Source organism: Patiria miniata, unplaced genomic scaffold (assembly GCF_015706575.1).
Source record: "Patiria miniata isolate m_02_andy unplaced genomic scaffold, ASM1570657v1 HiC_scaffold_13, whole genome shotgun sequence".
In the NCBI taxonomy this organism is placed as follows: Eukaryota; Metazoa; Echinodermata; class Asteroidea; order Valvatida; family Asterinidae; genus Patiria; species Patiria miniata.
In genome coordinates, this window is record NW_024037051.1 from 201,151 (window position 1) to 226,514 (window position 25,364).

Here is a 25,364-nt window from a genome sequence, read left to right on the forward strand (position 1 = left end):
CACACTTACAAAAAGGGGGAAGTTACCGGTACACTAGTACTTTCAGGTGGAAACTGTCACTTTTTATTTTAATCAATTCCTATTTTTGCTACTTTTAGAGAGTATTTAAATGTATGTGATATATTATTCAGTACTTTTTGACCTTTGCTTTATGAAAAATTTCCCAGTCTTCGTGAAACTTTGGCTTTTTCCCCTTAAACCCCCCCCCCCCCCCAAAAAAAAAAATGTTGGGGAAAAACAGGTGCAGACATTTTGTGTAAATGCGTGTACTGTACGTGACATTTATAAAGAAATTGTTAAAATTAATCCAGAAAAACATTCAGAAGCGAGGTATTTGTGTTGCGTGACTTCCGTCAGTTACCCAAGAGTATTTTTGGACGCAGGAAATTATTTCTGAAATTAAAACAGCCCCAGGCGAGGAAATAACAACGCCGGGGTAAACTTTCTGGGGAAAAACAAGAGTTGGCTTGTTAACTTGGCATAGTTCAAACCCTCTTGAAACCCCACAAGTCGGAATGGCTGGCGTGGGTGGATTTTTTTCCTTTTTTTTTCTCAAGGACAAATGGTGCGCAGATGGAGAAAAGATATACCGGTCAAGTTTTTCTGAGGTATAAATTTCACTTTGACAGAATGAGAAAAGAAATGATGGATGAATTGTTATTTGCTTGATGATTTCCAAAGAGATGGTATTTTCTAGAATTTTGGAATACATGTATATATTCAAATAGTTAGATGAAGTATGCAAATGAATGGATGTACACTGGATCAGTAGAGAAAGAGTGAGAAAAAAATTATGTATTAATTTTTTGAGTACTTGTGCCAACTAGGTTTACCTTTTGAAATTTGTTTTTATACTGCACAATGTACTTTCATAGAGTGGTTAAATACAAAATAGCAACGATGATAATGGATGACATCCGGAAATGGTTTGGATGGCTCCGCCAACCCATTCCCAGAATACGTCTTTGCCAGTCCCATTGCCGACAAAGAACTTGCTGTGATTGAAGTTCATTGACAGGTACACGTACATGTTGTTGTCCGTTGGGAGTAAGCATTTTGGCATGAAACAGAAATGCTGTCGTGAATTGTGGTGGGAAGTTCTCAAAAGTTTCCAGCAGATGGTTAGGTCTTAGGTCTATTAAAAGGGAGGTTTTTGGAGTGGCTGCCCAACTCTGCCCCCCCCCCCCCTTTCCATACAAAATAATTAAAACTGGAGGGGGGGGGAGTTCCAAAGTCTTAAAGATTACTAATATGATGACTTGCAATATTGCTGAAATCTTTGTTCGTTTCTTAACGCCTAATTTCATCTGTGTTAAGTTGTACAATTCAGCCACCTAACCCCTTAAAAATCTTGGACCTCAACACCTCAGCCACCCGCTTAAAAAAAACACCTCTGAATCCAAGTTGTACAGGTATTTTTGCTCACCAGCTCAGTGAAATTGTGTCTAGTAATATTGCATGTACCAAGGATGAGCTGTTTTTGTTTTTCACTTAAGCTTGTTTATCCATGGACTTCCCTTGGATGACACTCCACCCCCACCCCCTGGCCTTCAAGCTGGCCAGGTCGCTAAGGTCAGGCCACATTCCCTGTAATTATCACCTGATTATTGTCTGTTCCCCTACTGACCAGGAATGTTGTCCCCCTGGGGACCCTGTCAAGGCTGGGCTTCTTGGGGGGGGGGGACCCAACAAGACTATGGTTTGAGTTTTTGAAGAGCTTTTTATCAAGACAGATTTTGAAATATTTAATCACAGTTGCCGAGTTGGAGATGTGTTGTCAAAAAATGTGTGTGGCTTCTGATGCCGAGATTGTATGGTCTACGTGTAGGTTTATTCACTTGAGGCCAAGTGTCCCAATATATACAGGTTCTCATATCTGATACGGTATGGCAGCATTTCGTATTGTAATTAATTATCATGACAAATGATATCGTTACAGCACGAAGGTACAATGTACGGTAGTCTTTTGAAATTGGTTATTAGAATTAGAACATGTTGTTAATAATATTCAACATCGCTTTTATCCTAGATCAAAGAAAGGTAAATTGTTGTTTTTATTTTTTTCTTAAATGCTTGGTACAATTAATTACAGTGTCGTCATAAACCAGGTTTATCAGATATGAATATTATTTTGGCATTGAAGCCTTTTTGTCTCTTATTATAAAATGAATGGATAACAAACATTACAGGTGACATAAAATAGTGAGGTATGTTCATAACTGCAAAGTACAAAATGAAACAATTTCACGATGTACACACATACATTTATCTATATCTTAAAGCTATAGTCCATCATTTGCAGCCATCCGAAAAAGTAACTGGCGTATTATTGTTGAAAAACACACTTGGTTGAAAGATACTATAAAGTGGACTAAACTCCCTGTGAAATTAATCTTTCTGACAAGCTATCATTTTGAAGTAATCAACGAAAGAAGGCCTTTCCAACGGTGCATCTTAAGACGCACCGTAGGAAAATTTAAATTAGTAGTTCGTTTTGTTATTCGGCGCAGCGCGCGCAAGCATTGGCACGACACACAGGCGCGCGTGGTTGCTATAATTCGTCGGATCAGTGCGTATAGCTGCAATTCAAAACAATTCAAAACATGATCCAGCAACTTTTGATTTGAAATTGAGATCCTAGAATGCTGTTTTTCTCCGAATATACAGCTGAAGCTGAGCTGAAACTTCTTCAGGTTAGTTGTTCAGTATCCTTCATTAGATTTTGAACACTTTTGTTGCTTCAAACGAACAAAATGCACAAATTACAATTGATGGACTATATAGCAGTTTTGGCACTTGCGATAAAGGAACAGATCCTACAAGTGGGCATAGTCAAGTTCATGATCACGAGCACCGGTAGTGACTCTCCGCTTTAGTTCCAGTATATATCCTTTGGGAGTAGGACTTGGAAGACAGGGAGGCAAAAGCAGGAATTTGACGTTGTGGTGTAGGATTTCAGACAGGAAGGACCTTGGGCTAGTCTCAAACACAAGAAAAGCAACATATCATTGGGCGTATCAAATCAGTTTTGAATAGCTAAATTTAGAAATCAAAATATCCTGGGGTGTTTGAGAGGAATTTTACAAATAGTTCCTGCAGTGGCTCAACTCTTTCCGCAATACAGCAGGAGTGACAAGACAGATGAGTGTATCTCAAGTCCTCCTGGTGCAGGTTCGGCCAACTGTAGGCAGGTTACTACTCTCTGTTGATTGCTGCTAATATAAATTGGCCAGTATTGCCCTCGCACACCCTGCAGGGGAAAAGGTTGAGAAATACGGAGACGTCACAGTCCATTATTATGGTGCAACACTTGGGACGAATTAACGTGTAAAGTGCATTAACCATGGAGCCAAATTTGGTTTGGAGCCATTTATTTTTTCGGTCTGATTTGGCCCAGGACAGTGGTTGGAACACTGAAGCTTATAATAAGCCTAGCCCAGCCCATGGGGTCTGAATGCCCCAGCCAGGGTAATTACCTAGATGAAATTGAATTGTCTCCTGCAGTAATGTCAGCCCATTAAAACAGGAAGAAGAGAAACCAAACGGGAAGGATAAACAATTTGCAAAACAATTTTTCATTTCCTGAGGGTGTTGGACATTTTTTTTTTTTGATAGTTCCCAATTGATTTTTTTTTTTTTTTAGGAAGTGCAGATGAGAAATGTCCAGGTGTGTTTTTGTTTTGGTGTGTGAGCCAGGCCTTAGGGTCGGGATTTGTACCCTGGAGAGAAACACTAGTTTAACTAAGTTGTTTTCACGCCTGCCTGACATACAGAGGTAGGAGTGATAAGTCTGAAATGTACCAGTCGGCTAGAGAGTTTTGTGGGAAATCTCTGATGAAAATTGGCGGTGGCATTACTTCGCAGACACAAATAACCCTTGCTGTGTTCAGGCTCCACTTTGGTATTTTTTGGTCATGTTTCATATATTTGTGGTGTTGTTGCTCAGTGGAAAGTTGGACAACCAGCCCGTCACAATTGAAAGCCATCTCGGAGGTGGCACCACTGATTCGCAGATGGTACAGGTGCATTCAAATGCAGCTTGAACCAATCGGATTGCCAAAACTGAGACGTGCTCCTCTCAGTAAGAACACTGTGCGCATGATCACGGCACATGTACAGGGTGTCCCAAAACAAGTTGTGCAAGCAGATATCCTTTAATTTCTAAAAAAATACTTAATATGAGTATTTCCTCTATATTAATTATACTCTTGTGTATCATCAGTGAAAATGCCATGGAAATCCGTTCATGCAAACCAGAGATCTAACAGATTGTTTTTCACCCATTTTCCAATGGGATTTACACAGTTAGTGATATCAGTGAATCAGATTGTCATGGGCCTTTTCGCTCTGATGTAAATTTTAAGTTACATGTAACTGAGAAAATTCCTTCTCATTGGAATGGGTAAAAAACCCATAGCCTTTTGTGATAATCTGTTAGATCTCTGGTTTGCATGAACGGATTTCCATGGCATTTTTTACTGAATATACACAAGTGTATAATTAATATGCTCCATCAAGATGTAATACTCATGTTCATTAATTTTTGAGAAATTAAAGGATATCTACTAGCACAACTTTTTTGGGGACACCCTGTATACCAACTCAGTAAATGGCTTCGTATACATACGTACCGGGTAATTGTGTATACTGAATTAGTATATACAAACTACAAATACCAATCTTGTTTACATGCACCTGTGAAATTTCATTTTTAAATACAATACATTGTACTTTTGTATTAATTTCAGACAAATCTTGAAATGGGTATACATTGTATCATGTCACATGTGGTCCTAAAAACTTTTTGGGTAAATACCTCATTGACAATCAATCTCAGTTTAAAATGCTGTTGTTTTAATTTGTGCATACAGTAGGCCTGTACGTGCATACAGTATAATCTAAAAAATTGCTTCCTTTTGCTCACTTCTTTTGACTTCAGTACAATAAGACATTACCAGTTGTTGGTCCCAAGCCGGTATTTCCAGTACCGAATCCATTTTGTGCCGCAAATCACCCAAGGGCTATGAAAGACTAATAACCCACCAATAAATAAATCTATTATTACTTGAGACTGAATATCCGGTCCTTGCAACAAGTTACACTAGCCAGAAACCAAAAGGTCCTGATTGTCTGTCTTTGAACTTTCTTTGATTCCCTCCAAATTGTCCGCTGGTTCAAGCTACTTTTTTTATTAATATTAATGGTTGTGGTTGAGCCCCATTGAGACCATAGTCATTGCCAGAGACAGGGCTTAGATTCATGGGTCTGTCCGTGGGGAAAGAGGAGCAATAATTCTTGTCAAGGTTCAGGGTGAAATAGGCCCGCTGTTCTTCCTGAGGGTATGTACTGCACAGGTCTCTATAAAAAAAAGGTCATTGATAAATGAGGAAATGGAGGAATTTTAAAAAGACTTGAAAAGGACAAAATACTTCGAGACTCCTGAGTGCTTCAGAATAGGATGAGGTCTGGAGAGTGTATCTTGATCTTATAGTTTCACTTAAAAAGTGATGACCACCATTTTTCTGTTTTTAATTCTCCTGAAAGAAATCCCTCCCAGGAAGCACTTGTTTCAGACCCACAGAGGGATTGACCAAGCCATTGCTAAAAATCCTAGTATGTGTTGGATCAAATGTTGGGTTTGTCAGTCAATCTCAGGCACCCTCAATTATGTCTTTTTCATCGGAAATGAAATCAGCCCTAACTGAATAATAACTACATGATGTAGATTGCTGTGTCCTAAACAGCTGGTGAGGAGGCTTCAGCGAGGTCTACCGGTACATGTATGTGTATTTTTAAGCTCTGGCTTCCATACATTTGTACATGTAACAATTGGTGGTCGGTCGGTCTGTCCTTGGAATATTGACCAAAATATGGCCCCATAAGTTTCCCACAAAATATAACTACCAAGCATACAAAACAAATAAAAAACTTAGCAAAAATTGTTTGCAACAATTGGGAAAGATGTTTATGAAAATTTTGTAAATGGAGGCAAAATATGTGCAGTAATGTTATAGTCATGTGATATTTATCACAAATCGCTATATATATATCTAGGTAACATCTAAAGTATGCTGTTCCACATGCCATCGGCGTCGCATTTTTGGGCGTCGCATTTTTGGGCGTCACATTTTTCAGCTCTGGCAGGGATCATTTTGATAGATTTCATGCAAGACGTCCAGAGCTTATTGTGCACTCGCATTTAAAGATGATGTACAATTCAAAAGTTGCATGGTACTGGGTAGTTGCATGTGCACCAAATTTGGGAAGTTCCATTACTAACTGCAGTGCCATTTTGGCCGTATCGGTACCGGTAGTTGGAAGTGTTTCGAAGAAAAACCAGATCTATTATTCCTGTTTGGAAAAAAGTCGTTTGTCATGCCTCTAATTGTAAGTCAATTCAGAGGGCTCCAGTCAGTTCACCGTGCAGCTTCTCTGGTCACGAAAATACATCAGTAGGACTTCGGAGAAAGATATTTGCTTGTTTTTCACAACAAAATTCCAACTGGGATGATTCATAGCGATATCTGGGTAAACAAAGATAAGTGCTGAAAAGAAGTTCGTAAGTGTGTGGCTGATTGACACTTCATTTTTTATCCAAGGGACTTTATTTACACGCAGCAACGGGTACAAGTACCGTACTGCCAGAAGCACATGAACAGCATTTGCAATCAAGATAAATATTGAGTGCGTTATCGCTCAAGTTTCTGGTTAACTCCAAGTGCAAATAGGAATTTAAAAAAATATGTCCGTGTGTGTTTCACTTCTGTTTCAGGGCAATTTTCCTCCTGTTCACTTCCAGTGTGAAGTAGGTACCCCGCCACCTTTAAAGGGAATGTACAACATTTGCTTTTGCTGCAATTTTCAGAAATAAATGGGTTTGGAGGATTAGTATGTTATAGCAAAATTGTTAAAATGACTTGTTTCACGTTTTGGGCTTGTAGATGTTGGAAAAACCAAGAAAACCAATCATGTTCTTGTAGTCTGGTTCCCCGACCCCAAAGATGAAACAGAGCAATTTATAGACTTTTGGGAATTGTAAAGTCAGAGAATCAGTCTAGCAGGCTTGTACCCCTTCACAGGTGTGCAATCAATTGCAAAGAAAACAATGAATAACTCATTTTGAAAAATTAGAAGCAGGTTTTGAAAAAAAGCCAGTATTTTCCAACGCTGGTCAGCCGACCAGCGTTGGAAAAATACAATTTTTCTTGAGAATGATAGCACACCAGGAGCCACGATTTCACAGGATGCTTTAGACTGTCATTCCCTAACAATCCAGTAAGGTATTTCATGATAATTTGATCATTTCGTTTTGTGATGTTTGCAAATGCTGTATCTTCCCTTTAATATTGGTTTGCAGTTAAAGTGCATTCATGTGTAAGACTGGAAGTTCAGATGAGTCATAGGGAATTGAAAGGCTGTGGCATGTATTGTATGGTGTGCAAGTCTAGGTTTAGTGGGGGAAGGGGAGGAGATTGGATTGGGAGGGGGGAGACTATACATTTTACAAGGGGCTAATGCTAAACCACAACCCTTCCAGGTCTTTCAAAATCAACCATTTTGTTGGATTTTCCAGGATCTATGAAGGTAGACCCCAGCTACCGGTACTTCGTAAGTTTGAACCTTGCAGCGAGCTTGCGGCGAGCTTGCGGCGAGCTTGCGGCGAGCTTGCGGCGAGCTTGCGGCGAGCTTGCGGCGAGCTTGCGGCGAGCTTGCGGCGAGCTTGCGGCAAGCTTGCGGGCTTGCAGCGAGTTAGTATTAAGCTTACGGAAAAGAGCGCAAGCCCATACAAGCTTGCAGCGAGCTCATTAAGTTTGCCGCACGCTTGTGACAAGCTAGTCGCAAGCTTGTGGCAAGCTCAATTTTCTGTAAGGGTGCACTCCTTGAGCAGAATGGTTTAGTGATTATGTAATTATGTGTAATTAAAATATTCTGCTATAAACTTTTAAAAGTGTACTTCATGATGTGGATAATAAATCCTTGCATGTGAATGGAGATTTTCTTGTTAAATTACCATTTGAAGCAAATTCACCGAGGTACCGGTAGGCATGCTTACGGTATATACTGCCTGTGGCCTCCGTGAACTGGATGGGGTTGCATTATTAGTAGAAACTTGTGTGCTAACTTGTGAAAAATACAAACTTCGTTCATGAAATTGGGTTCAAGCCTTTCAAGGATTTGACTTTCTGACTAAAATTTAAACTGATTGCTTTCAAACAGATGTGACTGGATAGCCAGTTGTAATGGCTGTTGTGAAGAGCTGCAGAACTGTAAACTTTTCAACAGACTGTTAAAACAACTTGACAGTTTATGGTCACAAACATCACAAACATCAACAGACCCATGCGTTGGTCAGCTTTACCCAATAATTATTGCCCTTGAATCAGGAATGTTTTCCTGGATGTCGGGAAATTATCCAATATCCAGTCACAAGGCACTAAGTTCAAAACATGAAGGAGCTGGCCAGAGCTTTTGGGCGAAGCGATAATGTTCCAATATGCCTTAGGTTTGGTTGAATTGCAAAGGGGAATTGCACATTATAATAGATGCCCCTTCCCCAAGATTCTCCCACAGGCAGTTTCTTGACGAATAACCTTACATCAACCACCCTCCTCTCCCAATGATGCAATTCAAACTGTTAAAGAGAACACTTCAATAGAGGGTTCAGCCTAGATGTTCTGACACCCCTGTGTTCGGACTACTCAGCCTACAGTATGTTCCGACACCCCTGTGTTTCGACACCCCTATGTAGTATGTTCCAACACCCCTATGTTCGGACACCCCTATTATGTTCCGACTGCTCAACCCATGTTCCGACACCCCTACAAACGTAAACTTTATAGGCTGGTCTCTGGCCCCAACACACCATTCAGAAACGGGCTAACACGATATTTGGGAGGGGGGGGGGGGGGAGCTAACACAATATTTTTGCGGGTTGTCCGTGTCGGAATATAGGGTTGTCGGAAGATAGGTTGAAAAGTCGGAACATACGGGTGTCGAAACATAGCTGTGTCAGATATAGGTTTGTCAGAACATAGGTTGAGCAGTTGGAATATTAGGGGTGTCGGAACATAGGGGTGCCGGAGCACAGAGCAGTCACCAAATAGAGATTTTCAACCCAGTACATATTTGTCATAATTTTCCAGACAGCTGCAAGTGTTTGATATTTTTTCCACCAGTTACTCCTTTATGCATTTCTCCTGGGTCTGACTCCAAAGTCTGCGAATCCAATCTCAGCCATATTGAATTAGGGAGCCATTGTGTTTGGGAATTGTCAGCAAAGTCCCCCGGGGCCGTGGCAGAGGGGCTAAGTGCATACCCAGGCCAACGCTCAAACGATCAGCCCACAGCATATGGGCCTTGATTGCCAAAACATGCGCGGGAGAAATATCAACTATACTAACGCTGAGGATGAAAATGTGAAGATCAAAGTTAAACCCAACAGGTGTTGCTGCTCGTAGATTTAAGAGTGTTATCAACCGGCTGCATTAATGTGCTATTAAAAAAATCTCCAGGAACATATTTTGTTAGGGGTTGCATATCTTGGGTCTGACTTCTGGGTCTGCAAATCAACATTGGCTAACCTGAGAGAAATGCAAATAAATTATATTTGGTATTTTTTTACTCTTAGTCATGGTGCTAGACCAACTACATGTAAATCAAATTTGACTGTTGATTCCAGCATGTCTGACATAAGTGACAGGGATTAGTATTTTCTTTTAAAAAAAATCAGGTTTTTTTTAAACATTGCATCTGGTGATCAGGTGATATGACGTTAACCAGTAAAGCCCGGTTCATACTACACGCGAAAACAAGTGCGAAGCGAAATTCACGTCGTCTACAATGGTGGACACGCTTCAAACGTATTGTTGACGTCACGAGTTTTGCTTCGCTTTCGCATGAAGTTTGAACCGGTCTCAAGAGCAAATCTTTCTATTGGACTCTGCTTATTTTGTACATAACTTGATATGATTTTGAAATGTTGACATTACACTTAACAATACAAGAAAGAAAACAGAGGAACTCTTTTGGCTGGCCGTTTTGCCTGTTGGCAACTGTCATCACAGCTGACATGGTCTATTTATAAGGGGTTGTGTTTTTCTCAACAAGGTCCCAGGGTTTTATAGACATTAATATTTAGACATGTATGTTAAGCATTCAGACCCTTCTCCCCCAACTCCACCCAAGTCAGCTCTGTGCCATTTCTATGCTGTACCTTCCCCTCAATTTTTGTACATTTTCAGGTCGGTTATTATACTCAACGCAAAAGCAAATTCGAACAGGAATTTGTGACTTCAAGGCAAGTTTTCCCACCGCGAATTTGCAAAAATTGAACAATGTACATAGTATGTATGTAGCTACATGTATGAGAGAGAGCAAAGCACAAATTGGCGAGATTGTTTGGAAAATAATTGGTTGTCTCAATTTGCCAGTGAAAATAAATGTGGCCCCCCCCAAAAAAAAATAAAGGAGCAATTTTAGAGCTGAATTAAGGAAAATATTTTCTGAAGGAAATACTTACCGAATTTTTTTACTGACAGTTAGTATGATAACAAAAATAGCAATTTTAGAGCTGAATTAAGGAAAATATTTTCTGAAGGAAATACTTACCGAATTTTTTTACTGACAGTTAGTATGATAACAAAAATTCAGACTTTGACAAACATCTTATCTTGGAATGTATAGCCTATAATTTGTTGAACAAAAAAAAAAACATTCCTCAGTCTGGCAAATCAAGCTTGGTTTTGACTGGTGCCAGCCCAGTTGTCAAGAATATTTGCCGTCGACGAGAGGACAGCAGCTGACAAAATCAGCTGACAAGAAGCCGGTCCGTGGGCTACCCCAACTCATGTTGACGTGGGCTGCCCCAACTCATGTTGACTGGGTCTGGTTGTGCAATGGATTGGCTTTTGCCAAGTGAGGGGGTGTGCTGCATTTCATGCTATCTCACCCACTCATAGAGTCCCCTTGGGCAAGGTGGTCGGATGGATTTAGAATAGAGCCCTTCCAGAAAAGAAAAAAAGAACTTGTCATCTTTGAGATAAACAAGAAGGGGTTGAGTGGAGGCAGGCAAGTGTTGTGAGGCATTGTGCCAAGAGGCTGAAGGGCAGAGGAAGTGCAATCATTTTCAGGACTATCAATCACTACAACTTTGATGTTGTTGATTGAATCAATGGGACAATTTTTTTGTGTTCTGGGAGTAAGTAAGAGGGCATGTGCCAAAAAAGGTCAGATAATTGTTTCCTTTGGATTATGGATGTTTTGTCATGTATTTAAGAACTTGTGTTTGTAAAATTTAGTACATAGGCCCTATATACCGGTACATTTCATACAATTTGTGAGAAATTTAAAAGTTGCCCAGGTCTCAACCATGTACCTAAGGAGTCAGACACGTGCATATTCAAACAGTAATTGCATTGCTCTGAGTCCTTCTATATCCTCTTTGCCAAAGTGGAGGAATTTGGAGGATTGAGGTTATGGCGAAAGTGCGTTACTGATTTTGTAGGATGCACTTTTGTCACTTGAGTTCTTGGGCCGGACCTTGTGTTCTTTTTGCTCAGCCATGCATACGGTATACCTGGATTATGCTTGAAATCTTCGGTACTGCTCCAGGGTGTCACTGGCCAAGCCTCAACAAATTGCAGGATTTTGCAGGATTCAGGCAGTGGTCACCCCTCCACGGACCGTATTAATGGAGGAATTTGCGGGATTGAGGCTATGTTATTTTTTCATGAGGCCAATTGGAGGATTTTGCAAGATTGAGGCTACATCCAAGCAAAAAAAAAGCCTAGGGAGTTAGGGCTAATGAGTGCGAATACATGTACGAAGACATGCCTCCATAACACCTTGTACACCTTCCCAGTGGGTTTCAGAATGGGAAACTATTTGTTTAGCTGGTTACAAAAGGAGAAGAATAAACACAACCATTGCCAACAATTGCACCGCTGAGGTGTGTAGTCTATGGACCTGCCAGTCAGTGTGAGTGGCAGTTCTTTTCAGGGAATCTGCACCGAATGTTTGGTTAGTCTAACAGTTCACAGGCTTTGAGATTTGCTTGATGCGAGGGGAATCGGCTAATAATGGGCGTCACAAAGGCAGTTTGACGCAAGAGAGCACAACAATGTGGTATTTCTAATAGCGGAGAGGCATTTTGATGATGAAAGCTTTAACACGGGCCTGAGGAATACCATTAATGACATAATGGACAGGAAAACAGGATGTGATTTTGTATGCACATCAGTTGTACCGGTACATTACATGTGAAGGGCTGTCCGAATTTGTCATCGTTTTATCAAAATCGAAATCTCTGACATCACTGGTGGGCGGTACATGGGGGCTGTATGTAACTGAAAATTATAAATCAGTATGAAACCCTCGACATCCATGGCTAAAAACAATTCTGAAGAATGGACAATAAGAATGTTGGTAATCTTGCATATTTTTTTAAACATCTTTCCCAATTTTTACATCTAGAAAATACCTTTATTACATTATAATTAGGCCACACAAAAAAAGGCTCCGGTTTCTGGTATGGAGCTTGCCCAAAAAGTGGTGCGGCGACGCATTTTTGTTTTTTACCTGGTTTTTTTTGCTTCAAATGTCGGCTGATGACTGCAAATGGTGCCCGACTAAACTTAGTGCAAATACATGTATGTGGGAGTCCGGAGAGGCCACATAAAGCTTATTCTCGATCATACATGTAACCCCATCTAAAAACACGTTAAAACTGTGCAGCAGCAGGATTCCAGTCAAACCAGTGAGTTTGGCGGTTTTGCGACATCATCTTTTATTGAAAAAAAAACTTTTTCATTTTGCCGATGCGCATGGCTACGGCGACACGCACACATACCAGAAACCGGAGACTTTTTTTTTGGCCTTATCTTCTTCTCTTTTTTTACAGAAACAGAACATTAAAAAGGAATGATGAAATACCGGTACAAATGTCTCAAGGGCGTCAATCGCTTTTCAAAAGTGGGGGGACATACCTTGATCGGAACTAATGCAAGCACGAAGCCCTAACGGCGTGGGGATCGGGGCCTGATTATGGCCCCGAAAATTTTTGGATTCTAGACACTCTGTGGTACGATCTGAGGCAATTTCTGAGCACATTAACCAATTTTTTTGAGCAAATGATCATCATTTAAACATCATTTTTGAGTTTGGAGTAATTGAATCAGCTATTCTGACATATAGAATCATAATGCTGTAGGCTACAATTTTTATTCGGGGACAAAAATAGTGGTGGGGGGGGGGGACAAACGATATGATATCCGGTATCCACCCACTTTAAAAAGTGATCCCCCACCATTGATGCCCATGAAATGTCTCTGCAGTGTCCTAGACTTTCCAGGTCTGAAAATAAGTGCTTCCCCATCAAGATGTCAATGACATATTTATGTGTCTAAGTTTACATGACATCCACAACCACAAAAACCACAAGATGAACTAAACTGGTGGGTAAAGATATCAAGAGGTGAGAAAGAGGGGCCAACAATAGCACCTCATTACGAGATGCCTCAGGACTGATGGTTATTTTCTATGTGACATTCGTCAGCAATCTGTAATAATTGGCTGGTGGGGTTGGTTGGGGATCTTTGATGGTTCGTGTAGAAATGCCAGGAAAATGTCAAAAAGTAATGGAGCCCAAAATTGAGTTGGACAGGAACCATGTTTGGTTTGGAAGAGAATTGTCGTTAGTCAACCAGTTAACGGGGTATATTTGTTTGTTTGGAGTTGGGTATTATTTTAAACAGGGAGGTTTATTTAGCCCTTCCAAATTCTGTCTGGGTCCTTCAACTCCCCCCCCCCCCCCAACGCGCGCACACACACTCATCTTATTCCAATCCCTTGTTCTAATGTGGCCTTTGCTTTCTTTTTCCCCCGCCATTAAATTTCTGTCAAGAAACTCAGCTGGAAGACACCAACTTCTAAAAACAAAAAAAGTTGAACAAAACAAATTTATGGAAATCTGTCTAAAATAGTTGGCAGAAAACTTCTTGACAGGTGGTGTAACCAAAGCTGGCTCTCTCCCTGACAAACAATTTTCTGGCTGGAATTTTTGTGGACTCGGGCTCCAGCTGACAGGTCCAAGGCAAACATGGCCGCCCACCCAAGCTGGTTACTAAGACCTCTGTGAACTTACATCCCCACCCCCTCCCTCCCCCCCCCCCCTGCATAAACACTGTGACACAAGTTGTTACCGATGACAAGTGCAGTGTGGTAGAAATTTGTGCTCCGACAAATCATTGTCAGTTGCTTTTTGGAATGTTAAGTTTATATTTAAGAAGAAAATATCATTTTTGTTTAACGTTTGTTTTTTTAACTGTACCTGCTGTGACTGATCAGGAATTCAAAGAGTAAAGGCCGGTTCGTACTTCAAGCGAAAGCAAGTGTGAAGCAAAAATCATGTCGTCAACAATGGTGGACGTGCTGTGAACTTATTGTTGACGTCACAAATGTCGCTTAGCTTTTGCGTATCAACCGGCTTAATGCTTTTGAGTACGTACAAATGTACACGTATGTGTTTAATGGGCCAAGATTATACACCTACAACTATACTTATTAGTATTACAAATAAATTTATGTCGAGCCTATCTATACTAGTTTATCAAAGTTTCCATAAAACTAAATTGCATCTCGTGCATTGGTAAAAAAAAAAAAAAAGCTTTTTTCTTGCCTTTAAAGAATAAAATATGACGGGTTTTTTTTCTGGTCGTACACTGCAATTCAGATTATTAATTAATGCAAACTGCGTTATGCAGACCAAACTACATGCAAGTGAAAAAAGTCTGTCACACCCTTAGTGAAACCATAGGAAACAAAAACAAACATGACACACAACGTGTCTAGACCCCATAGTCTAAAATCTGACCCTTCATGTACATAAAGCAGACAGGCTCTGTTAATGGAACAGTTGCAGTGTCACTTTTACAACAGGTACGCATTTAGTCTGGAAAGATGGCGTGGATCTATTTTGGTGAACAGACTTGACTTTTTTGTGCTGTTAAAAATAGACAGGGCAGGTATTTCATTCTTTTAAAGAACCTGTGCAGTTAGTCATGAGAGAGCCAGTCATGAGAACCAAGGCAGACCTCCATATAAACAGCACCTCCTGTGGGGAGACTGAATGCCTCGCGCTTTGAGGGATTACATGGGGATGTGTTAATTTACCCCGACCAAATCTCTGTTGTGTTTCTTGCCCTCAGCGGGGTCGCTAATCCTGGGGAGAAATAGCAAGGCCATTTTAAGGTCACGGTCAGGATTCGTTGCTGTAGGGCACAGGAGAGGGGGGGGGGAGGTTGAGGGTAGAGGGGTCCTCACATATCAGTCCTAGAACTCATAACTCAGTCTTTGTGGGAGCTTAACATAGGGTGAAATTGTGGAGGAAAATGTAATTTTCAATCAGTTTTTAAACTTGGCTTGTTTTCGGCAGAAGAATTTTTTTTAGTCCATGTTTTTATTTCATCAGTTATTGCCAGGTTTAAGACTGAGTCCGGAACATGGTTTCTGACTCCGTACTAGTCAGTTGAAAATCTTTCTTATCCTGTTATTGCAATTCCATCTTGTTAAGATCTTTACACCTGAACTTTGCTTGAACTCTTCTGGACTTCATAAAGGAACAGCACGTGTAGATGATGCTTTGCGATCACTCACAAGAGCCCAATGTGCAGAATACACCACGTGCATTCATGTGTCTGCTGATGTACAGTCATGAAGTACAAACGCACAAATAATTTTTATCATCTGACTGTACACAAACCCGTAGCATCTTCGTGTACGCACCTGGCATATGTACATGTACATGTATGGCAGCCAGGAGACTGTATGATGAGGCTGCAGCTGAATTACTAAACCAGAGCTGGCAGTACCGGTAATTCACGCGTCTATGGAAAGTGGCTTCAGGAAGCCATAGCAGGCGCGGATCCAGGGGTGGGCCGCGGGGGCACGTGCCCCCCGTCAAATTGAGTCCACAAAAAAAAAAATGAATAAAACAGGGGGGAAAAAGAGGAGGAGGGCAACCTTCTAACAAAAACGCCGGCGCCGATATTAAACATCAGTGGCCTGCAAACATTGTGTACTGGCCGTATGACACAGGGGACTCGAGAAGCTTCGAAGTAAACCGCGATCCCACCGTACGTATCCATACGTAACCCTGCATGGTATATGGGTTATGAAATGCGATTCATTATGAGCGTGCGTACCGGTACGAAAAACACGCACGTGTGACAGCCGATGTGCTGTGTTTAGCGCGATGAGCGCGACATACACGTTGAACCACGGATCAGATCCGTGGTTGAACGCTGCTCTTTGGACCACACTATTGGTCAAGGGGTGTGTTTTCGTATAACAATTTGCCAGCATTTCTTCCACGCGCTTCCAAGGAGTCCAAAACATGTCCGTTTCAGTAAAAAAATGTCCGTAGAAAATCTTATCTTATTGATAAACTGAAAATTTATACTTGATACAAAACATTAGAAAGCATCCTTGCAAAAGTTTACAAACTAAGTCTATACAATTCCGTTTCAAAAATGCACGAAAACAATTATGCAAACGAAAATGGTTATCAAGTGAAAAACAGAAGAAACTTAAAAGGCTTGTTAAAGCAAGAGTATACATGTATATTAAACCAATGAAAAAAATCCTTATTTAACTTAAAACATTTTGCTCAAATAACTCAGGGAAAGAGGGGCCAGATATCGCCTCAGATTGCACCACAGAGCATCTAATTATCAAAAAAATTCCCGGGGCCCTTAAGCGGGCCCCGGACCCCACGCCGAAAGACATTGCGCTCCGCATTATTAGTCCTCGGGGCAGATCTCCCGACGCATCCTTAAAACAGTTTACAATCTAAGCCTATCCAATTCCTTTACAAAAATAAAATGCAAGAAATTGATTATGCACTCAAAAATACTTGCTTATCAAGTGAAGAACAGAAGAAACTTAACTAGGCTTGTATTAAGAAATACAAGAGTACAATTTCAAACCAATGAACAAACAATAAAAAAAAAACATGGTGTTACCGCAAACCGAAGCGATAATGAAAAAAAAATCATAATAATCTTCACAACATTTTGATGAAATGGGGCCAGGAATCGCCTCAGTTTGCACCACAGAACATCTATAGAATCAAAAATTTCCCGGGGCCCTTCAGTGGGCCCCGAACCCCACGCCGTAAGACACTGCTTCACGTTCGCATTAGTCCTTGGAGCAAATGCCTTAGCGCATCGCCCGTTGCAACAGTTTACAATCTAAGTCAATACAATTCCTTTTTTTTTTTTTAATACAATGCAAGAAATTATGAAGACAAAAATACATGGTTTGCAACTTTGAAGTTCACAGTAGCTTAACATTTGTAAAAACAAGAGTATATTTAAAAAAAAATCCTTACAAGATTATCAACTTTTGCACAAATAATTCAGGGGGAAAGGGGCCATGAATTGCCTCAGATTGCATCACAGAGCATCTAGAATCCAAAATTTCCCGGGGCCCTTAAGCGGGCCCCGGACCCCACGCCGTAAGGGCTTCGCGCTCCGCGCTCGCATTAGTCCTCAGAACAAATGCTCTAAGATGTGCCCCCCGTCTAAAGAAATCCTGGATCCGCGCCTGCATAGCCTAGTATTTCTGATGTTGCCAAACGCTACCATTGACACATTGATGAGGGGCATTCCAGAGAGTCGCTAGTGCGCTGGCAACTCTGATGCCAAAATGCATTGTGGGAGGAAACAGGGAAGGGACAATTTTATTCTCATTCAACAACTTTTCCAAGGAATATCCACTTTCCTGTTATTTGATACTATAAACAGGGAAAAACATGGGCAATGTTTTTTTGCACAACCATCTTTTAGTGCCGGTACCCGTAGGAAATGTGCTTTACTTTGTGAAAATAGGCTCATACCCTCAGATGCTTTAAATATTTGGGGATGGTCGGAGTGAGGCAGTGAAGTTTTTCCTTCTAACGATTTTCCATAATTTGACAGGTTCTATCTCTACACTGCACCGACTAGAAAAACTTGCCTAAGTTCAAGACTTCTGTCAATACAAGTGATGAGAATGAACATAAAAGAAACAAAATGTGCATGTTTGGGTATTGATCAATTCAAACTTGAAGTTGAAGGATATACCGGTACTGCTTTGCATTGCAAAGCCATTTAATGAGTCAAGCATTGTAGACTGGAGAGCATCAAGATCACATAGGGATGTAACCTTCCCCTTACAAGAAATCCTACCCAAACTCCCAATCGTCCCATAAAATTGAATGCTGTTTTAGCAATTCTGCTGTTGTGCTGCTTCTTTTACATGTCCCAGTCCATACACTGTACAATGTAGCTCAGGAGTTCTTGAGTGATACATAAAATGTGCGTGTACCTGTACTTTCAACCATGAATCATTTTCTTTTTTTATCTGGCTCGGATCAAACTTGGTATTTTCACCGGCAGTGACTAGACACCTGAGGAAGTTCACAAGTTGAGAATTCTATCCTCTGAGTGGACTGAGGCAATCGTTATCTGCAAACCGCGAGTCAAGAATGCTTCCAGGTTGTCCCCTATAGCCGAATTTTATTCTGAAAATATAAATGGAACCGACTGGATTGCGGTTATCCTTTTCCTTTTTGGGAACATTGAAGAGACCAAACTGGATCGTATTCATAGCCGAGGAATGTCATAATATAACAGCTCTCGAGATTTTTTTTGGAAGTCCTTTTGTTCGCACTGTCACCGTTCCTGTTGCTTGTGGTCAAGATGTGGGATGCTCGTTTGCCTGAGGCATCAAGTAGCCAAGATTGTCTAGGGCTTGTCTGGGTGTGGTCTCCGGTTGTTTCTTATCTCAAAATCTGAAGCTTTTGACGTTGGAATTGATTATTAACACAAGACTATTCATTTTCATTGTGTGGCGCATTGTCCAATGTTTGTGGAATGTATTGTACATCGTGTCATTGTTGTCTGGGTCATAGAGATGTCAGGCACAGAAAAATATTCCAGAGTATAACAAAGAGAGTATTTGCTTTATAGCAAAAAACCTTTAGGCAACTGAGGTGGTGATGCATTTTCTATTGCTTTTGACTGGCTGTCAGCTGATTTATGTTTGGAACTAAACTAATGATGCTAAGCATTGTTTTCAGTTTTGATATGTCAATTTTGATATGTCAAAAGAATAATGATGATGGTCGATGTATACTTATAGTTGGTTCGAGTCTAGCCAGTTAGATCAGGGTATATAATGTCCCTAACCAATACAATGTGGCAGTTGTTCCATCTCTCTAGACAGGGATGAAGCAAATACACAATTTCTTAAACTTAAATTTGTTAAACTTAAATTGTCCTGTTGCTCTGAAAGTCATAGAACTCTTTAGACCCAAAAAAAAGTCTTCGGTTTCTGATATGGAGCTTGCCCCAAAAGTGGTGCGGCGATGCGGCTTGTTGTTTTTTTTGACTTTTTTTTCTTCAAATGTCGGCTGATGACTGCAAATGGTGCAGCGACAGCGACGCGCACGCACACGAGAAACCGGAGCCTTTTTTTTTGGCCTTACTCCTGAAGGAGCTCGGTTGATCTGAGGAATACTTTATAGTCCTGTTGAGCAGGGGTAATAATAATAATGTTACATACATTTTTGTGGCAATAGACTAATTCAGCGAACAAAAGTAGACTCCATTTTTGCTGTGGAGCCACTTCCGTGCACATTCCGCATGTGTTCTTAAAGACGCGACACACATGCATTTTGGTAACCTTATTGGTCGATGCCGCCTGGAGTGCATGCGTATTACCTAAACGTGACTCTTGCAAGCATGATGCCACCTCAGAAAATGGCTGTCGTGGAATTATTCCAAATTAGCAGATTCCCGCTCTTTCTTTGCACACATTAATTATCACTTCCTGGCGAGAGTATGTTACGCATTCATCTAGAGTTCAATATTTGTTTGGGTGTGCTTCTCTGTTGACAGACAAAGTCACCGACTGCTCCAACGCCCGCTGCAAGATCGTCTTTGACATCACCTGTCCGGCGGACAGCCTGAAGATCGAGCCGCGGCAGCCGCCGGGGGAATGCTGCCCTCAACCGGCCACCTGTCGCTGCGACTTTGCCTCCTGTCCCGACATGATGTGCGGCGAGGAGTACAACAAGGTCATGGTGAGAGTGGCTACGGGTCAGCCGGGAAGCTGCTGTCATCAGTACGAATGCAAGCCTAAAGGTGTGCAGGTGTAAAGCAAAGATTTAATGATACATTTTGACGTTGAAAAAGAAATTGACTAGAGCGGGGTTTGAACCTGCGACCTCCGGATTGCTGTTTGCAGGTTTAAACCCCGCTCCATTCAATTTCTTTGTTCAACTTTTAAAAAAATATTATAGTGCACCTAGTCAGTGTCCCTTTGCAGTTAATTTGAAAATTTGTAATTAAAACTTGCATCCTCTCTTGAGTGATCCCTGTTTGCTATCTCCCAGGTTTGCAGCATTGGTAATGTTGCTAGAATCGTGACTTTGGGTGTGATCCCTGGCTGCATGGCATATAAAGGTTTATGGCTTCTGACTAGCACCCCTTGAACAAAGACATTGACTAATTGGGTAACCGCCAACTTAGAGCTGGATAGCTCAGTTGGTAGAGCACCGGAACGGCAATCCGGAGGTTACAGGTTCAAACCCATTCCAGTCAATTTCTTCTCTCAACTGAAAAAAAAACATAAAGTTGATATAGTTATACCGTGCCAAAGATTTGAGTAACCTTGCAAGAAATGATCTGAATGATTGCAATGTTATCTTCGATAGCTGTGTGCTTTCCTAACAGATATAAAATGCTCTGGTGCGTGCTTGAAATTCCACTTGTGATACACGTACTTTGTCACCATTATCTCTAATCCTAATGCAGCATACCGGTAGATGCACCTGTGGCAACGGGAAATGCCATTACTAAATGTTTATAATCTTCGGCATTACTGCACACAAATATATCAATCATCAAAGAAACAGGTGTGCTTCTTTTTATAGCACACTGGTAATTTGTGAATGACTTTCAAAAAAATTTCATTATGAACTTTTTTTGAACTTCTAAACCTCAAGTTTATCTAAAGCCCTGTCCGCACTGGACTTTTTTTGGTCAAACTAACCGAGACTATGGGTACTTTTCCCATTTTAAGTCCAGTGCGGACAGCCTAGAGCCGTGTCCGCACTGGACTTTTTTTTTTGAAGGTTTTACCGAGACGACGGTAAAATGAAAAATGGTCAAATGTGACCACTGTCCGCATTTGGACTTTCGACACGGGAAATTTTACCCCGACCGCGTGGGAGAAGTAACCGAGCTGTCACAGTGTCAGTATAATGACTCACCGTACGCAGAAAACAAATTGCCGATCACATTTTCAGCCACCGATACGCTCAGTAATATTACACACGCCATTTGCATGCATAACATAATCGTTTACACGATATTATTTCATCTTGACACGCTAAATCTTGACGAAAGGGCCTATAATTCTGACGCATTTGTGATGCACGTCGTCGAAGCCATGCCGCTGTACGATGTTCCGTGCGGCAGCAGTGCCATCAGTATTCGTTGGTTCCCATCGCATGCTTACAGAATCGAAGCTATGATGTGGGCCAGGAACCAGTGACTACGGCCTACGTACGGTACCGGACCATGATGTTCCGTGTATGACTACAGTAGCGTATCAGGACGAATTTGGATCGTAGAAAATAACAATACATAGGTGGAGAAAGAGAATTTCCGCAAATTAATTCTCAGAATGTGATCTCTCTTCTCTGTGTATGTATTTGTCCGTTGAAATATATATTTTAACGAGATTTTACCGCTCGGACTTGATAATACACCGCAGCGTGTTTCTACAAAATGTTCGGCCACTGCACGTGCAGGTTCGTGCGGTCTCTGTATGCATAACAGGGCGCTTGGGCCGGATGTACGCTTTCCTGAGCCGCTTTTACCGACTCGCACTGTCCGCACTGGACTAATCGTCTCGGGAAAAGCGACTCGGTCAGTTTTCCTGGGCGCGTGGGAAGTTTTCCTGGGCAGCAGTTGGCCAGTAAAAGTAACCGCTGGACTCAGGAAAAGTAACTGAGAGGAAAACGTCCTAGGCTGTCCGCACTGGACTTAAAATGGGAAAAGTACCCATAGTCTCGGTTAGTTTGACCAAAAAAAGTCCAGTGCGGACAGGGCTTAGGACGTTTTCCTCTCGGTTACTTTTCCTGAGTCCAGCGGTTACTTTTACTGGCCAACTGCTGCCCAGGAAAACTTCCCACGCGCCCAGGAAAACTGACCAGGTCACTTTTCCCGAGACGATAAGTCCAGTGCGGACAGTGCGAGTCAGTAAAAGCGGCTCAGGAAAGCGTACATCCAGCCCGAGCGCCCTGTTATGCATACAGAGATCGCACGAACCTGCACGTGCAGTGGCCGAACATTTTGTAGAAACACGCTGCGGTGTATCATCAAGTCCGAGCGGTAAAATCTTGTTAAAATATATATTTCAACGGACAAATACATACAAAGAGAAGAGAGATCACGTTCTGAGAATTCATTTGCGGAAATTCTCTTTCTCCACCGATGTATGTTATTTTCTACGATCCAAATTCGTCCTGATACGCTACTGTAGTCATGCACGGAACATCATGGTCCGGTACCGTACGTAGGCCGTAGTCACTGGTTCCTGGCCCACATCATAGCTTCGATTCTGTAAGCATGCGATGGGAACCAACGAATACTGATGGCACTGCTGCCGCACGGAACATCGTACAACGGCATGGCTTCGACGACGTACATCACAAATGCGTCAGAATTATAGGCCTTTTCGTCAAGATTTTGCTTGTCAAGATGAAATAATATCGTGTAAACGATTATGTTGTGCATGCAAATGGCGTGTGTAATACTACTGTGCGTATCGGCGGCTGAAAATGTGATCGGCAATTTGTTTTCTGTGTACGGTGAGTCATTATACTGACACTGTGACAGCTTGGTTACTTCTCCCACGCGGTCTGGGTAAATTTTCCCGTGTCGAAAGTCCAAGTGCGGACAGTGGTCACATTTGACCATTTCTCATTTTACCATCGTCTCGGTAAAACCTTCCAATAAAAAAGTCCAGTGCGGACACGGCTTAATATATTTAAATAAATATTTTTAAAAGGTTGGCAGGATATTTAGCAATGTTAGAAGTATGAACTTCTGTAAGATCCACTTATTGGCTTATCAATGCTGGAGTATTTACAAATTGGGGGAAAATGAAGTACATGTATAGCGGATATTATGTTGAGTTTGTGCGGAGATAAAGGCTCTCGTAGCAAATTAATTTCTGTGGTGGTCTTTCAAGGACATCAGAGTGTTATATCTGTAATGACAAGTAAGAAAAAAAAGACGGCCTGACTTTGTGATCTTAACAAGATCTTCTTCAGAGGCAAAAGAGGTAATGACAGGCCATGAATTTTGGGGAATGTTTCCTCAAGAAGTTGTTGCGTACTTGCAAGGAAATAACATCTTCCTTTTTTTCTGTGATGTCCCTTCTTCAAAACCATGTGGCCCCTTTTCCAATGGTTTTATGTGCAGGGAAGTTAATTTTCTTTTTTTTAATAGAACACTGTTGAGCATTGCCCCTAGATCAGCGTAAGTTCAAAAGCACTGTATCCTCAGTGTTGTCCAAGGGCTTCTGAGAAGAATTTACAAGCTTACTTGGGTGGGGCTCGAACCAATGACCTCCTGCTTATCCGTGCAGATGTCTGACCTCCCAAGCTTGCAGGGATCAGCTGGCTGGTCCAAATCTGATTTAGCTGTGGGTGCTGCATTCAATCACTGTTTTGTAAGACTGCGTTTTTGTTTTAAACACGTAGGCCTACATGTATCAAAAGTGGGTTTTTGCCCTTGCTTTGCATTGAATTTTTTTTTTTTTTTTGGCCAGCAGATGTGCAGAGCTTACCAGCATGCAGTGGAGTTGTCTGTCCATCCGTGTCTACCAACCCAACAGTTTGCCCTCCGGGTACCAGACTAATTCAGGGTGGTTTCACGCCAGACGGTTGCTGCCCAACACCAAACAGGTAATATATAAAGACTGTAGGGGGCAGCATTGAGTGAGTTCCATAGAGGGCCATTGCTCGACCAGTGGGTAATTTGTGCAGAACAGAACATGCAACAGTCTGTTTGATACTCAAAATGTCCTAACTAAACTTCTTGGTCCTAGCCCCCTGCCATACATGCACAAGTTCAATTGGAGCAATATGCAATCATAGTTCGACTAACTCTCATTGAACACTAGGCAGTCCATGATGGACAAGTCTAGTCGACTTTTTGGAACCAACGGCTACAGGCATCATAATACACAGCAAGGAACTACTGTCCATTACGCGAATTCCATTACGAAGCGAATTTCTTAGGGAAATGGCAAACGTCATGATGAACCTTCAGTTGTTGACCTCATGAAATTTGCTTCGCTTTCACTTTCGCATGAAGTACATGAACTGGCCTTTAGTAACATCACAAACCAACCATTAGTCAACTAATGCTCCATTATAATGCGCTTGGCTATTGTCAACAGTGAATATGCAACAAAACTCAGTGGGCTGGTCCGGAATAGTCAACTAGACTAGTCCAACTATAGTCGACTGACATGAGTTTAAGCGAAGATAGTCAAACTATGGTTAAAGGTAGAGTATATCAATTGCAGCTATCCAAAATGTAACTTACAAAATTATTGTTGAAAAACTTTCTTGGTTTAAAGATAGTAATGACACTAAACTCCCTGTGTCGTTATTCCTTCCGGCATGCTGTCATTTTGAAGAAAACAGTAAAAGAAGGCCATTTCAAAAGATGCGTCAAGTGACGCATTTTTGGAAATTTCCATTAGTACGGTAGTTGCTATCGGCAGTTGGTTTTTGTAATTGGGCGAATCCATGTATGGGTGCACGCAAGCATTAACACAGCGCACACGGCTGAATGAGAACATGTCCCTGACACTGATTTCGGGCGCATTTCAAAATATGACTGCAATTTTGAATTGAAATCGAGATCCTAGAATATTGTTTTCTCGAAATATACAGCATTCACTGAACTAACATTTCATCAGGTTCATTGTTAAGAACTCGTCTTTAGATTTTGAGCTCTAATTTATTGCTTCAAATGAAAAAAATGACAAATGCACAAATGACAAACGATCTACCCTACCTTTAAACACGGTTCTCACTCAAACATGCCTTTTGTTCAGAGAGGACAGTAATACGCTGTTCTGCCTGTGGATAAAAATAATTTCTTTTTTGTGTGTTTGCTTGGTTGAACACAGTTGGAAGTAAAGCATGCTCGTAGGCAAAGCATCAATTGTTCCTGATTATCCGGACCAACCAGGATAACATATGATGCGTGGGTTGCATCATGATCTGTAGCCAGTGT

The 25,364-nt window shown here is 41.3% G+C and overlaps 1 protein-coding gene across 1 annotated transcript in view; it reads left to right on the forward strand.

Annotated features, from left to right (window-relative positions):
- Positions 1-1,507: 1,507 nt before the first annotated feature.
- Positions 1,508-25,364, forward strand: part of LOC119721463 (cysteine-rich motor neuron 1 protein-like) — a 41,902-nt gene continuing 18,045 nt past the window's right edge. The window contains exons 1-4 of the mRNA XM_038191544.1: positions 1,508-1,572; positions 3,947-4,016; positions 19,832-20,183; positions 23,887-24,019. Of these exons, the coding sequence (XP_038047472.1) occupies positions 1,508-1,572; positions 3,947-4,016; positions 19,832-20,183; positions 23,887-24,019 (620 nt within the window). The remainder of the gene's footprint in view (positions 1,573-3,946; positions 4,017-19,831; positions 20,184-23,886; positions 24,020-25,364) is intronic.